At 49.9% G+C, this 15,733-nt stretch overlaps 1 protein-coding gene across 1 annotated transcript in view; it reads left to right on the top strand.

Moving 5' to 3' along the window:
- The first annotated feature begins 12,592 nt into the window (after nt 1–12,592).
- SHANK2 (SH3 and multiple ankyrin repeat domains 2) overlaps nt 12,593–15,733 on the top strand; it is a 169,644-nt gene continuing 166,503 nt past the window's right edge. The window contains exon 1 of the mRNA XM_049781183.1: nt 12,593–12,810. Within this exon, the coding sequence (XP_049637140.1) occupies nt 12,601–12,810 (210 nt within the window). The 5' untranslated portion in view covers nt 12,593–12,600. The remainder of the gene's footprint in view (nt 12,811–15,733) is intronic.

Below are 15,733 nucleotides of genomic sequence, written 5' to 3'. Positions count from 1 at the left end.
CCTTTTTTTCCATTTGGGATCCCTTTTATTTCATTTTCTTGCCTATTGCTAGGATTTCCAATATTGAATAAGAGGTAAATGATGGCCATCTTTGCCTTGTGCCTGATCTCAACAGGAATGCATTCAGGGGTAGGGCATTTGCCTTACACACAGCTGACTAGAATTTAATCCTCAGCATCCCAGGTGGTTCCCTGAGTGCAGAGCCAGGAGTAAACCCTGAGCACCTCTGGGTGTGGCCCCCAAACCAAAAAAATTAAAAGAAGAATATTTGTTATAGACCTTTCTTTGTTTTGTTTGTTTTTTCGGCCATACCCAGTGATGCTCAGGGGTTACTCCTGGCTATGTGCTTAGAAATTGCTGTTGGCTTGGGGGACCATATGGGACACCGGGGGATCAAACCGCGGTCCGTCCTAGGCTAGCACGCTCAAGGCAGACGTCTTACTGCTTGTGCCACTGCTCCAGCCCCTGCTCTGGACTTTTTATATGGTTATCACTATCTTGAGGAAGGTTCCTTCCACCTCTATGTTATTAAGGTGTTGTTTTTTTTTTTTTTTTATCATGAATGATCTGGTCAAAAGCTTTTTCTGCATTGATATGATCATATGGTTTTTTCATCGTCCCTTTTACTGATGTGGTATATTATGTTAATTGATTTGCATATATTGAACCTTGCATCTTTGAGATGAATCTCACTTAGCCATAATATGTATTTTTGTTGTGCTGTTGGATTTGGCCTGCTAAGATTTTGTGGAGGATTTTGCACAATATTCATCAAGAAAATTAATCTGCAATTTCCTTTTTCTTTTTCTTTCTTCTCTCTTTCTCTTTCTCCTTTCTTTCTCTTTTCTTTCCTTCCTTCCTTCCTTCTTTCTTTCTTTCTCTTTCCTTCCTTCCTTTCTTTCTCTTTCCTTTTCTTTCTCTCTTTCCTCTTTCTTCTCTCTTTCTCTTTCTTTTCTTTTCTTTCTTAGAATTTCTGTCAGCTTTGAGTATCAGTGTAATGTCAGCTTGGTAGAAGGTGTTAGGAAGGATTCCTGTTTCTTTGCTATTTTGGAAGAACTTAAGAATCAATGGCAGTAAGTCTTTTCTGAAAACTGGATAAACCCATCTGGGCCAGAACATTTATTGTTGGGGAGATTCTTTTTTTTTTTTTTTTTTTTTTTTTTTGGTTTTTGGGCCACACCCGGCATTGCTCAGGGGTTACTCCTGGCTGTCTGCTCAGAAATAGCTCCTGGCAGGCACGGGGGACCATATGGGACACCGGGATTCAAACCAACCACCTTTGGTCCTGGATCGGCTGCTTGCAAGGCAAACACCGCTGTGCTATCTCTCCGGGCCCGTTGGGGAGATTCTTAATTATTGTTTCCATTTCCTGCTTGTGATTGGCCTGCTCAGGCTTTCTACTTCCTCCTTACCCAGTTTTGGGAGATTACATGTTTCTAGGAATCTGTTCATTTATTCTAGACTTTCCAGTTTAACAGAGGAGAGGTATTTATAGTAAGCTCTTGCAATGTCTTAGATTTCTGGGGTTCTGTTGTAATTCCTCCCCTTTCATTTCTAATACAATTTACTTGAACACTTTTTCTTTTTTTCTTTTTGAGTTTTATTGACCCTTTCATGGCTTTCTTGGTTCCTATATTGTTTATTTCTGCTCTGGTTGTTATTATTATTTTCTTCTACTAGTCTTTGGCCTCATTTGGCTGGTTCTCCAGATATCTACAATCTTGCTGATTTTATCTTTTTCTTCTGTCTTTATGTAGGGCTTAATGCTAAGAGTTTCCCTCTAAATACTGTTTTTGCTGTTCCCATTGATTTTGGGGATCTTTATTTCTTCCTTGATTTCTTCTTTAATACAGCTGTTATTCAGCAGCATGTTGTTTACTTTCCAAGTGTTATAGTTCCTTCATATCTTTTTTTTTCTGGTTAATTCCTATCACTGTGGCATCTCTGTGGTCTTATAAGATGCATAGTATGATTCATATGTTTGTGATTTATTGTTTGTTTGTTTTTGGGCCACACCTGGTGATGCTCAGGGGTTATTCCTGGCTATGTTCTCAGAAATGACTCCTGGCTTGGGGGACCATATGGGACACTGGGGATCGAACCACAATGTGTCCTAGACTAGCATGGACAAGGCAGACAACTTTACCCCTTGCACCACCACTCCAGCCCCATGTTTGTGATTTTTTGTTAGACTTATGTCCTAAAATGTGATATATCCTAGAGAAATTTCCAAGTGCACTAATCCAACATATATTCGGCTTTTTGAGAATGAAAGGTCCTGTATAAATCTGTTAATCCCAGATCTTCTAGTTTTTCATTTAGCACTCTGTGTCTTTACTAATATTCTGTCTCGTGGATCTATACAATAGTAAGAGTGGTGTGTTGAAATCTTCCACCACTATCACATTTCCATCCAGGCATTTCTTTAGGTTCATAAGCAAAAGCCTTACACACTTTGCTGATCCAATATTTGCTGGGTGTATGTTGATTAAAGTTAATGCTTCTTGGTCTGTTACTTCTCTGCTCAAAAAGTAGAATCCATCTCTGTCTCTAACTACTCTCTTTAGATCGAAAGCAATTTGGTCTGATATAAATATGACTGCCTCAACCTTTGTGTTTTCCATTGTCTTGTATAATTGTTTTCCATCCTTTTACTCTGGGCCTTGGTCTATCCTGATATTTCAGATGTGTTTCCTATCAATAGCAACTAGATGGATTTTGTTTTCTGATCTGACCTTCTACTCTGTCTAGATGGGAGAGTTTAGTCTATTGATATTACTACTAGTTATTTAGTCTGTTACTTGGGTATTAAAGGTCTGTGTGGCCATTTCAATGAGTACAGTTGTTTCTACAATAAGTTATGTGGTTTATATAAGTGGCCTTTCAGAGGTTCATGCAAGCCAGCTTGGCTTTCACAAACTTTGGCAGTTCTTGTTTTTATCTGAGAATGTGTTCATTCCTTCCTCCCATCAAATGAAAGTTTTTGCAGGGTAGTAGACTCTGGGTTGAAAGTTTCTTTCACTTAATAGTAATTTGAAGGTGTCATTTCGCATTTTTTCCTTGCTTACACCATTTCATATGGGTGGTCTGTTGTGATTCTTATGTTATTTTCTTTATATTTAAGCATTTTTTCTGTCTTAGTATTTTAAGAAGTCTCTCCCTCCCCATCTCTGGTTTTTGCCATTTTGATAACTATACATCTTGGGGTTGTTCTGTTTGACTCTATTTTATTTGATATTCTTCTGGCCTCTTATTTGCACACCTGTCTCTTTCCAGAGAGTGGGGAGATTCTCTGCAATTATTTGTTGTGCCACTCATTCTTCCCCATTCCCTTTTTCAAGACCTTCTGACATTCCTATAATCCAGAGATCCTTCATCATGTCTTTGCTCATCAAGTACCTTTCATTTTCTTCCATACTTTTGCCTCTTTTTTTTTTTCAACTTCCTTATCATTGCAGGTCTGTATTTTGTCTTCAAGTTTACTTCTACACTTCTCTCCGTGAGATTTTGCTACTGTGACTTGCTATACTATGTTCTTCAGCACCTTCGGCTCCATTTATATGGAATCTCTTGTCCTCTGAAAAAGTTCTTTGAGTTGGTTGAATTTCTCACCTAGTGATTGCTTCACTTCGATGGCAGGTACTTGCTTAATTTCTGTGCCCTGAATATTGATTTTAATTTCTCATTAACCAGGCTTAATCATTTTGATGGGCATGTGAGCCTGCTTGGATTTCTGTCCTTCTCAGAGACTGCCACAGAGTTCCTCAGTCTCCCTTGTTCTTTGAGTATTTTTATGTGTGTCAGAGGTGAAAGTCCCAACTCCAAGTTACTCGAGAACAAATCTATTGCTTTGTTATTTATTTATTTATTTATTTATTTATTTATTTATTTATTTATTTATTTTTGGTTTTTGGGCCACTCCCGGCGGTGCTCAGTGGTTACTCCTGGCTGTTTGCTCAGAAATAGCTCCTGGCAGGCACGGGGGACCATATGGGACACCGGGATTCGAACCAACCACCTTTGGTCCTGGATTGGCTGCTTGCAAGGCAAACGCCCCTGTGCTATCTCTCCGGGCCCTATTGCTTTGTTTAGACCAGACAATGGCCCCTGATCCAACATCCGCTATTCAGGTGATTTCCTTAACCCTGCAGTGTTATTTAAGGATTGTCCAAACTTCCTCAATGAGTCACTCCATTGAGTTAACAGATTTAAGGCTGAGAAATAGACCATTTCAGCCCCCTCCTCCCTGTCCCAATATAAGAGATCATGTTGTGTTGCTTTTAACACTTCTGTGCAGTTTTGGGATTAGAGGGCAGTCAGATGTAAGACCAGGCCAATCCCTGCCCTAGCTTGGTGCAGGATGAAAGGACAGCATCCTCAGGCTTGCAGGTTCTCAGGGTTCTGAGGGGCTCAGTGTGGGTCTAACCTCTTTCATTGTGGGCTCCTGTTCATTATCCCTGTCCCTTCCATTCTGCAACCAAGGCCATTTCCTAAATTTCTGGTTTGAATTGCTATATGGTTCCAGTTCTCACACCTCCCCCTTGCTGCTCATTCATGTCTTCTTTTTTTTTTTTTTTTTTTGAGGGGGGGACACACCCGCAGCACTCAGGGATTGATTACTCCTGGCACTGCACTCAGAAATCACTCCTAGCAATGGATCCTATGGGATGCTGGGGATCAAACCCTGGTCTGTTCCAGGTCAGCAGCATGCAAGGCAAATGCCCTACTGCTGTGCTATCACTCTTCTTCTTCTTCTTCTTCTTCTTCTTCTTCTTCTTCTTCTTCTTCTTCTTCTTCTTCTTCTTCTTCTTCTTCTTTTTCTTCTTCTTCTTCTTCTTCTTCTTTTTCTTCTTCTTCTTCTTCTTCTTCCTTCTTCTCTTCTTCTTTTCTTCTTCCTTCTTCTTCTCTTCTTCTTTTCTTCTTCTTCTTCTTCTTCTTCTTCTTCTTCTTCTTCTTCTTTCTTCTTCTTCCTCTTTTCTTCTTCCTTCTTCTTCCTCCTCCTCCTCCTTCTTCTTCCTTCTTCTTCTTCCTCCTCCTCCTATTTTGGGACACATCAGGCAGTGCTTAGGGGTTACTCCTGGCTCTGTGCTCAGGAATCACTCCTGGCAGGCTCAGGGAACCATATCAGATGCCGGGGATCAAAGTCGTGTTGGCCACATGCAAGGCAAGTGCCTTCCCCATTGTTCTATCACTCAGCTCCACCATTTCCTCCTCTTCTTCTTTCTCCTCCTCCTCTTCCTCCTCTTCTTCCTCCTCCTCCTTCTTCTTCTGGGATAGAAATTTTTTAGTAAAATACTTCTAGCATGTCAGTAATGGCTCAATGCTGTATTTTGCTTGTGATGGGCTTTGACGCGGTGATACCAGTGGCTCACACTTGAATGTCACATCAGACAGACCAGACCAACAAAGATGGTGACTATTGTCAAAATTTCGTATTTCTCATTAATTTGGGGCCATCGGACCAAGTGGGGTCCTCATGAAGAGCTGCCAGAGGGCGCAAGACATGCAACATTGTGAGGTTGTGTCCGGGAATTCTGACTTCACTGTCGGCTCCATCTCCACACACTTTGCTTGCCCACCCCCCTTGTAAGATTCGTCCTGTTTTTTTTGTGGGTGCTCAGGGGACCCTATGGGATGCTGGGGATCAAACCTGGATTGGCTGCATGCAATGCCAATGCCTTCCCTGCTGTGTCATTTCTATCCTTGTAAAATGTGGGTGCTTGTTGCGATGACTGGTCTTCACTCTATTCAGGATAATCTTTTTCTGGTACTTGTCATTTATTGGCTTCCATCTTTTTTTTTTTTTTGTGGTTTTTTTTTGGGGGTCACACCCGGCAGTGCTCAGGGGTTACTCCTGGCTCCATGCTCAGAAATTGCTCCTGGCAGGCACGGGGGACCATATGGGACGCTGGGATTCGAACCGATGACCTCTTGCATGAAAGGCAAACGCCTTACCTCCATGCTATCTCTCCAGCCCGGCTTCCATCTTTTGGGTTGGTTCCCTACCCGTTCTGTTCTACACCCCAGGGTGGGTGTGGTCTTTGGGTTCCCAATAAAACCCGTGGGTCTCAGACTGAAACTGCTTGTGATTTTGGTTTTCCACAATTGAGCTATCTGCCTGCTGATATTCTGTTTCCCCCCAAATAAGATAATGTCTTATATTAATTTTTGTTCCCAAAGATGCTCTAGGTTTTACTTTCAGGGGCTATCTTATTTTTCCATGAAAAAGAATACGAGGCCAGACCAATAGCACAGTGGTAGGGCGTTTACCTTGCATATGACTGCCTAGGACTGACCTGGGTTTTATCCCTGGCGTCCCAGATGGTCCCCCAAGCCAGGAACGAATTCTGACTGCAGAGGCAGGAGTAACCCCTGAGCATCACCGGGTGTGACTCAAAAACTAAGAAAAAATATAAAGAAGGAAAAAGAATACAGTACACATTTATTGTTAAATGAAAATAAAGGAAATTTATTACCTGTATACGGTACATTAGTACCGTATTTGTCAACACAAACCAAACAAACTGTGAATCCTACAGATGCCAGTCAGGGCGGCCCTAGCAACCAATGGTCAATTAATTTTAGAGCCTGGGGGGGGCCTTATTTTGGGGGGGGATGCCTTATATTTCGCCCAGAAGGAAGCCTGTAAGTAGGTCTTATTTTCAAAGATGTTTTATTTTAGGGGAAACACGGTATTAGTACTAGGAGTGGAAGGCTTGCCTGTGGAAGTTCCTGGACCTATTTTACTTCCTTCCTCATGTGAGGATTGTTTTCTGTGTCTGCATTGCACCAGCAGTTCCACTGATGGGCCTGTCTCGCTGTTAAAATTGCTGAGGTTCAGGGGAGGGAGGGAGATAGGGCGCCTCTTTGGGGGCATGACTGATTGGGGTTCAATCTCCTGGCACCCCCTAGAGTCCCCGAGCCCCTCTTGGTGTGATCCCTGAGCACAGAGCCAGAAGTAATCCCAGAGCACCTCCAAGGATATACATCAGAGGACCTAGGACCTGGGCAGTGGCTGGAGTGGAATTGGGATCCAGCTGGGCTGGCCCTCGGCTATTCCATGCACCATATTTGCCCCTTAAGTCATCCGTGTGGCACCTCCTGTCTCCTCTGCACACCCTTACCAGCCAGGGTTATGCTACCTTTTCACCTGTTCACCCCAGAAGCACCTGTGGCAGGACGAGTTGGTCCAGGTCATGAGCAGGACTTGGGGAGACGGGAGGGGGACAGGACAGGACTCAATTGTGTCAACATCCTAGGAGCTCTGACAGGATAGGAAGTTCCGGTGTCCTTCCCCCTAAGATCTTGGGGTGCTATTTCCCTGAGCAGAGCCCCCTCCCCCGAGTCTGGTTCCAAGATCCCCCCCCCCATCAGAGCCCGATCACATGTCCTGAGCTATTCGTCTCTGGCATGTGGTGACTCCTGACTGGAATGTTGCTCCGCTGGGCTGCCCTGCCCTTCTTCACTCTGGAATCTGGGGCGCGGGGGTGGGGGGCTCCCCAGTACCACGTGGGTAGACACAGCCGGCAAGGCGGGTCACACACCCCCATCCATACAGAGACCGGCCCCACATACAGCCCAGCATGGTCTCTGCTGGGTCTTCCTAGCTGGTGCTTCCTCCCCTGCTGTGTTGGGCCCATGATGTGTGTGTGTGCGCGCGCATGCATGTTCCTCTGTGCAATGTGCCCCTGTGTATTTATGTGTGTCTTATACATGTGTATCCCTGTGTGTTTGCTTCCATGCATGTCTGTGTGTTTAGATCTGAGCTGATATCTGTGCATGTGTGTCCTTGTGCCTTGTATCCAAACATGTCCCTGCGTATACACACACACACGCCATTGTGTGTTGACACATGCGTGCCCCATGCTTACACACATGTCTCCACGTATTTGCGCACGTCCCCTTCTGTTGGCGCATGCGTGTGTCTCCCATGTGTTTACTACACATGGGAGTCCCCATATATGTTTACATGTGCTTATGTGTGCATGCCCCCTCCAAGCCTGGAGCTTCTCCTTCACATGCCTGCTGTGCTCTGCCCCATGCTCTGACTCCTCAGTGCTCCCTCCACCTCTTGAAGCCCATTTGACAGACATGGAAACTGAGTCGCAGCAGGTGCCTCACCCAGAGCAGGGCTGCATCCCACTAGGTCAGCATTCGTAGTCCGTGCCTGGGCCTGACGGTGGAGCTCAGCTGCATCCCAGAGCCCTGTGGAGTCGGGGAGCATTTGGGTGGGGCTCTGGGTGGGTTTCACCCCCTCATCCCCTCCCTCTTCCTGCCTGGCTGCTGGGACCTCAGGGTGTTCAGGGGTCACACTCTAGGGGTTCTTTTGCAGCCTTTGGAGTTCTCCTAGAATTCACATCTCTCTTTTTGGGGGATGCCTCCCAACGATGCTCGGGTTGTGGGGACCAGTTCTGGTGATTCCAGCCCATCCATGTATGCCTGTCAGCCCCATCTGCTCAAACTCATCCAGCCATGTGGTGAGGGACACATCAGCGGTGCGGGGACAGGACAGTGGCAGGGACAGAAACTGGCTCCGGCGTGCTCACACGTCCCCGCACCAGCCCTCAAAGCCGCCCTCAGACAGGAATGACTGCAGAAAATGTTCAGCTGAGCATTGAGCCCTCTTGAGCTCAGGGTGAGAACAAGCCCTGCCTCAGTTTACCTGCAGAATAGCCCCTCCCACGGGTGTCGTCGTGTGCTCCAGAGCACTGCTTGCCAAGTGTCTGAGCCCCCTTTTCTCCGCATCCAGTTTTTCCCCTGGACAAAGGTCCCACCGCGTCCCAGCTGGGCAGCCAAGTGTGGCATCCTTCTGTTTTGGGGAAAGACCAAGAGACAGAGAGAGTGAGCAGAGACATCAAAGACTGTGATTCAGCCAGACTGGCACATCGCCCTGTGCCAGGCAGGGGGTCTGGCCCGGCACCTGGCTGTGGGAGAGAGAAGCCCGCTGCCTCCCTTCCCTCCTCCTCCTCACAATCCTGGCATCTTTACCCTCTTGCAAGGCACCACCTGGTCGCCTGCAGCGGGAGGAAAAGTGTGATTTGCTGCGTTTGCTGGAAGCTTCGTGTGAGGGCAGGTGCTTCACCTGCAGGCTGGGTGCGGGCAGGATGCAGAGGATACAGCGAGCTCTGGCACCTCCCAGGACTTGGACAAGGGCACAGGCTGTGTCCCTGGGTCTGGCATCTCCCAGAACTGGCTCCTCCGTCCTCCCCCGCAGGCTCTGAGCTGACCTGCCTCGCCCCCCGCTGCCGCTCATTCTAGCACGTTCTCTGGGGAGCATTTGCACCGCAACTAATAAGACTGTTTGCGATTAGAAAATGGGGCCCGGCTGGTGTTTAATTAAGGCTCCGGTGCCTCCCGCATCAGCAATTTCCTTGGAACGGCCCCCGGGAGCAGCGTGCCCAGAAGTGGGAAACCGGGGGAAGGACACACAAGGGGGGTGTCCACCCTCGTCCATGCTTCCTTCCTTCTCTCCTTTCTTTATTCTTTCATTCCTTTCTTCTTCCTTTTTTCTATCCTTCCTTCCTTTCTTCCTCCTTTCTTTCTCCCTCCCTCCTTCCTTCCTTCTCTCCTTTCTTTGTTCTTTCCTTCCTTCTTTCCATCCTTCCTTCTTTCTTCCTCCCTCTCTCTCCCTCCCTCTTTCCTTCCTTCTTTCCTTTCGCCCTCTCTCCCTCCTTCCTTCCTTCCTGTGCCCTGTCAGTTTGGGGGTGCTTCCATCTTATATATTGAGTGATGGCTCTAGGAAGTCACTGGAGTCCTCTATGGACACGGAACTGCCCCAGAGGGACCTGGGTTTGCCAGGTGGGGGAATGGGGCTGCTATCCGGGACATATGACACCTACTCCCCACCCCACCCCTCTCTCTCCCCCCATCAAGGTGGTGCTATGGACCCAGCCCCAGAGACACCCCCCACATTCACCCCAGTAAACCACTGATGATAGACATCCTGATGGCCTGGGGGTTGTTGGCATTTCAGCATCTTTCTAGAACATTTCAAGGGCAGGTGTTAGAGACTTCTACCAGCAGCATTGCTGACGGAAACTTCTACCCACAGTGCCATGGGCACCCTGACCCATTCAAGGATGAGGTGCTCCCAGGATAGATTGGGTCAGGACGACCTCAACCGTGTGTGTTGGTCTCTCCTCTGCCTGTTTCTGCTGGCACCTCCCTAGACACCCTTGGGGAAAATGGGGGGGGGGGGGCTTGGTACTCAGGACTTGTGGCCACAGTTTCGTTTGCCCTCGCTCTGTGCCCACAGGGCAAGGGCACTCCCATAGTCAGACTCTGGCTTCTGTGTCCTGTCTGCATCCAGGCATGGCAGGGGTTGTGGAATCCAGTGTTCCAGCATGGTGGGAGATGTGGGTCCTAGGGGTCCAGCAAAAGGGGGGGGGCCTGGGGATTCACACCACAGCATCAGACACCAGGGAGCTGGAGCCACAGGAACGACACCCAGGGCCCCTGGTGAGTGCTGGTGGGGGGGTCTACACCCAGGAACTCTGTCCCCTTAAAAGTTTAGGGAGCACTAGGACAGAGGGAAAGAACTAGCCTTGCACGTGGCCAACTGGTTCCCTCCCTGGCACCCCATAGGATCCCCTGAGTCTTGCCAGGGGTGATTTCTGAGCACAGAGCCAGGAGTTAGCCCTGAGCACTGCCGAATGATACAAAAATCAAACAGCCAGGGGCCGGAGTGACAGCACAGCAGTAGGGCATTTGCCTTGCGTGCTGCCAACCCGGGTTTGATCCCAGCGTCCCATAGGGTCCCCCAAGCCTGCCAGGAGTGATTTCTGAGTGCAGAGCACCACTGGGTGTAGCCCAACTCCTCCCCGCAAATAGAACAGGCAAAACACAGGGCAGGTGGGTGGCTGGGGCAGAGCCCTGCCTGGTGACCGCTTCTGGGTCACCCTGGAACATACAAGATTTGCCCCCAGCACCGGCCCCCCGAGAGCAGGTAATGTCAGTATTGGGTGGAGGCAGCGGGGGGGGGGGGCTGCAGTGCCAGTCCCGGGGGTCACAAACGACTCAGGCACTGTTTTGGGCTCCGCTTTCTGACTCACATTTTTGCTCTCACCCGGGTTTTCCTGGAACCGGTGGTCCGTGGAGACGGATGATGGCAGGAGGGGAGCGTTGAGTGCAAGGAGCGTCCTGCGTGGGCAGATTGGGGTTCGTTAAAATGTAAATTAAATGCTAGCATTCAGCTTTCCCTGAGATTCCCCCCCACATGAGCTCTGCTAAAAGCCCCGAGAATGAGCCCACTTAGCAGCGAAAATGAATGAACCTTCTAATTTCACACCGCGGGCGCTTAAATATCAACAGAGGTAACATCTACAAGAGTTGCAGGGAAATCCAGCCGCATCCACCGCTGCTGGGCATCAGTTCTCCTGCCTCAGATGTCGATGATGACAAAGCTCGGGGTCGTGGCCCAACTGCTAATGAGATGATGGGGACCCCAGCATCTGAAACGGGGGTCTTGGTCCTATTGGGGTCGTTGTGAATAGCTTAAAAATTGCTTTCAGGGTGGAAAGGGCCCTGGCTCATTGTATATCTGAAATTCAACAATGAAGGACTCCCTAGATCACAGTTCTTTCAATAAAATAAATTACAAGGGCCAGAGAGATCGCACAGTGGTTAAGGCCTTGCACATGGTCAACCCAGGTTTGATCCCCAGCATCCCATAGGGTCCCTCGAGAGTGCCAGGAGTGATTCCTGAGTGCAGAGCCAGGAGGAACCCCTGAGCATCACCAGGGTGGCCCAAAATTAAAAAAAAATTTATTTCGGGGCTGGAGAGATAGCACACTGGCATTTACCTTGCAAGCAGCTGACCCAGGACCTAAGGTGGTTGGTTCGAACCCCTTTGTCTCATATGGTCCCCTGTGCTTGCCAGGAGCTATTTCTGAGCAGATAGCCAGGAGTAACCCCTGAGCACTGCCGGGTGTGGCCCAAAAACAAAACAAAACAAAAAAATTAATTGATTTCAGGTTCTGGAAAGATAACACAGCAGGGTGGACATTTGCCATACATGTGGTCGACCCAAATTCAATCCCCGGCATCCCATAGGGTCCCCCAAGCCTGCCAAGAGTGATTGCTTAGCTCAGAGCCAGGAATCACTCCTGAACACTGCTGGGTGTGGCCCTCCAAAAAATTTGGTTTGGTTTTAGGAGTCAGAGTGACAACACCGCAGGGAGAACATTTGCTTTGCACATAGCCAACCCGGGTTCGATTCCTGGCATCCCATAGGGTCCCCAGAGCCTGCCAGGAGTAATCCCTGAGCGTTGCTGGGTGTGGCCCAAAACCAGAAGCAAAGAATTTGATGGACGCAGCCTCAAAGACACAACCCCCCCAGTACTGAGTCCCCAACCGCAGCCTGGCTCTGTCTGCCCACTCCACCTCCCAGGGACGCCCCACCTCTGAGCCACAGAGCCTGGACCCCACCAGAAGCCAAGTGACCCTAACACCACCACCACCACCACTCACTGGCCATCCATGGCTGAGCCTATGGTGGTATCTTTGCGAGTTTTGTGCTAATTCTGGCTTCCACCCACCCACCCAAGCTGTCCTGGCTCCCTTCTACGCTGACTCCTGCCTTCTCCCCCAGACCCGGCCGCCATGCCGCGCAGCCCCACGTCCAGTGAGGACGAGATGGCCCAGAGCTTCTCCGACTACTCGGCTGGCTCCGAGTCGGACAGCTCCAAGGAGGATTCAGTCTACGGCACCATCCGCGCTGCCACGTCGGGGAAAACTGCCGCAACCCAGGCCGCCGAGAGCAAGGACCACACGCTGGTCATCCGCATCCTCATCCATGACTTGCAGCAAACGGTGGGTGAACCTGGGGCCCCTCTCCGTGTCTCTGCCCTCTCCCCCTTTCTGTGCTCACCCACCCCATGCCCTCAGTACCAGCCAGGAGGAACTCCATCTAGTTCACAACTCTCACCCCAAATTCTTATATTCCTGGGAGCAAGATCTTCTAGATCCACATTCCCCACCTCCTTGGCTTTTCTACTGCTGCTGCCTCTCCCTTCCTGTGCCCCGACTTTCTCCTGTGCTCCCCAGATCCCTCCCACTGCCAAGAGAAGGGCTGAGGGTGCACAGGGGGTTTGCTCATGGTGGCTTTAGGTCAGGTTGTCTGTTGATGGGGATATGGTGATGGATGGATGGTGGATGGGTGATGGTGTGATAGATATTGGGGTGATGGTGGTTGATGGAGGATGAAGTGATAGATTTTAGGGTGATGTTGCACGTGGCCACCACAGGACAGACCTAGGTTTGAATCTTGGTATCCCATATGGTCCCCTGAGTCTGCCAGGAGCAACTTCTGAGCGAGCACAGAGCCAGGAGAAATCCCCACTGGGTATGGCCCAAAAACCAAAAAAAATATATATTGGGGTGATGTAGTTGGGGTAGGTGGAACTTCCTGGGGGATACACAGGGTTCCCTATCTCATCCTTAGAGAGTCAGAGAGTTGGGAGGTGCCAGGACCAATGCCAGGCATCTCAGGTCCCCCTCAAACCCACTCACTTTCTGTCCTGTGTCTTGGCCCACCCATATTATGGCCCTTCCAGCCTCAGTGACCACATGGTGACCCCAAAGTGGCTTCAGGGTGACATGTCCTCTCAGTATTCAGGTAGGTGCCCTGTCATGGGCTCGAGATGGGGAGAACAGCCTCTCTCAACCATGATCCCAAGGATGAGCACCGGGGTCCGGATTCCCACTCCCAGCCTTCCGCTGCCATCCAGGGACCTTGCTCAGTGATTTTTCTTCCTGCAGCAGGGAGAGCTGCCACCCCCCAATGCACAAGTGGGGTCCCCTGCAGGGAGGGACACTCACACCCAATTGCTCGGTGGCTCTGGATCTGCTTTGGAAGACGGTCTCTGCTCCTGCTGGTACCTTTGCTGGCGGGCAGCCCAGGACTGACGCGGCCTTTTTCTCTTGGCTCTTGGGCTGGGTGGCAGCTCCCTCTGCCCTGGTTTGCCCCGTGGGTCTTTGTGGGCACCTTTTCATGACTCCCACATCTGTGCACACCCAGGCACTGTGGTCTTTAAGCTTCTGGTTTTATGGAGAATCATGATTTTTTTCTTTCCTTGCCAAGATGCCTCTGGCTGACCAGTCTCAGGACGGGGCGTCTTTGCTGAGGGGCCCCCTATGGGGTGTCTCTGCCTCCTCCTTCCCCCTTCCTCCTGTACTATGCATTCCAGCTACTGATAATGCTTCTCCCCGTCCTGCTCCCACATTTTCTAGTTCAATCTCTGTCCCCAGTGCCAAATGGGTTTTCCTGGTTACACCTGCTGGATGGGACCCTTTATGGGAGAAGGTTCTAGAAAGGTGGCTCATGTCCTATCTCTTCTAAGAGGTTCTCACACTGTTCCCAGGTTCCCTCCCTGGATGAAGTTCAGCTCAGGAATCCCATATAGGTAGGGGGAACCCTGGCCGAGGGTCTCCACTGGACAGTGAGATGGGGTGTCACCTTTGTTCCCCCAACATGCTGCTGCTGGTTGCCTTGGGCTGAGCCTAGTCCATGCCTGGGTGAAGCAGAACCCTCATGGCCCGATACCGGGGGATTGGGCAGACCTGGGTGTGGAAGCAAATGCTGACACAAGAAATAACCCACATGCAGTGACGGACGTAAAACAGGTTCAGGGCCCCCCCACTGCGGGCCTTCCTGCTCTCACCAGCCCCGAGACCTCCAAGCAGAGAGTTCAGTTGTAGAAAACCAAAACTGAGGCAGGTTCTCCCTGACACCCCGGGGGCTTATAAGGAACCCAAAGATGACACCCACAGGAGAACTGGTGTGCCAAGGCACCAGTCCAAAAGGGGCTTCGATCCAAGTGACTCACAAGCTGCAACAAAGAATAAATATTCTGAATAGAATCGAAATTGGTTAACCCAGGAGGCAGCATGGCTGGTTTTGGGGGTTCCTGGTGAAAGGTTTTGACATCAGTCTGGGCCCATTTCCTAACCTTTGATTTGAGGGTTCGGTCAGTAAGGGGGCATCTGGCTTGCTTAGCTTCTCCCTGCGGCTTCTGCTGCTGACTCCTCAGTTCTCTAGGGTAGGGTCCCACCTGAGTGACCCCAGAACCCAGTGTGCTCCTGCCAGATCTAGCAACAGGGGCTTCAGCATGCACAACCCCTTGCTTGTCATTGGGGAGTACGAAGACTGTGCCCTCAACACCTCAGACCAGGTGTGTCCCCTCAGACCAAGTGTGTCCCTCAGACCAGGTGTAACCTTCACTAGGTGTGACCCTCAGATCAGATATGTCCCCTCAGACTAGATGTGTCTCTCACCAGGTGTGTCCCTCAGACCAGGTGCATCCCTCACACCAATTGTTTCCCTCAGACCACTTTGTCTGGGTCTACTGAGGTGATTCCTTGGAGCTCCTGGAGGGGGGCTTCTCCCACCCCAGGACCTTTGCTGGCAGGAGCTGTGGTGGCTTTACCTCTCACTCGGCCACGTCTCAGCCTCCCACAGCCTTCCTGGTGAGCCGAGGCCCATCCTTCTTCCTGGGCACAGTCTGGAGGTGCAGCCTCTCTGACCAGAGCCTGGGGGGGTGGGAGTGCGCGGCCTGGTGACTCAGAGAACAGTGCCCGCTTCCTCGTGCTCCTTTCTTTCCCTGCCAGGGAGAACCCTCAAGGCATCAGTATGTCCCATGACCCCCTTCCCTGCTCCCCAAGACTGCCTCGCACCCTCATCCATCACTCCGTCTGGAGCACCCCAACCTTCAGCGACCTTGGCCCAAGGCTTTTC

This window comes from Suncus etruscus, chromosome 9 (genome assembly GCF_024139225.1).
Source record: "Suncus etruscus isolate mSunEtr1 chromosome 9, mSunEtr1.pri.cur, whole genome shotgun sequence".
Classification (NCBI taxonomy): domain Eukaryota; kingdom Metazoa; phylum Chordata; class Mammalia; order Eulipotyphla; family Soricidae; genus Suncus; species Suncus etruscus.
This window is presented reverse-complemented; position numbering and strand designations above follow the sequence as displayed.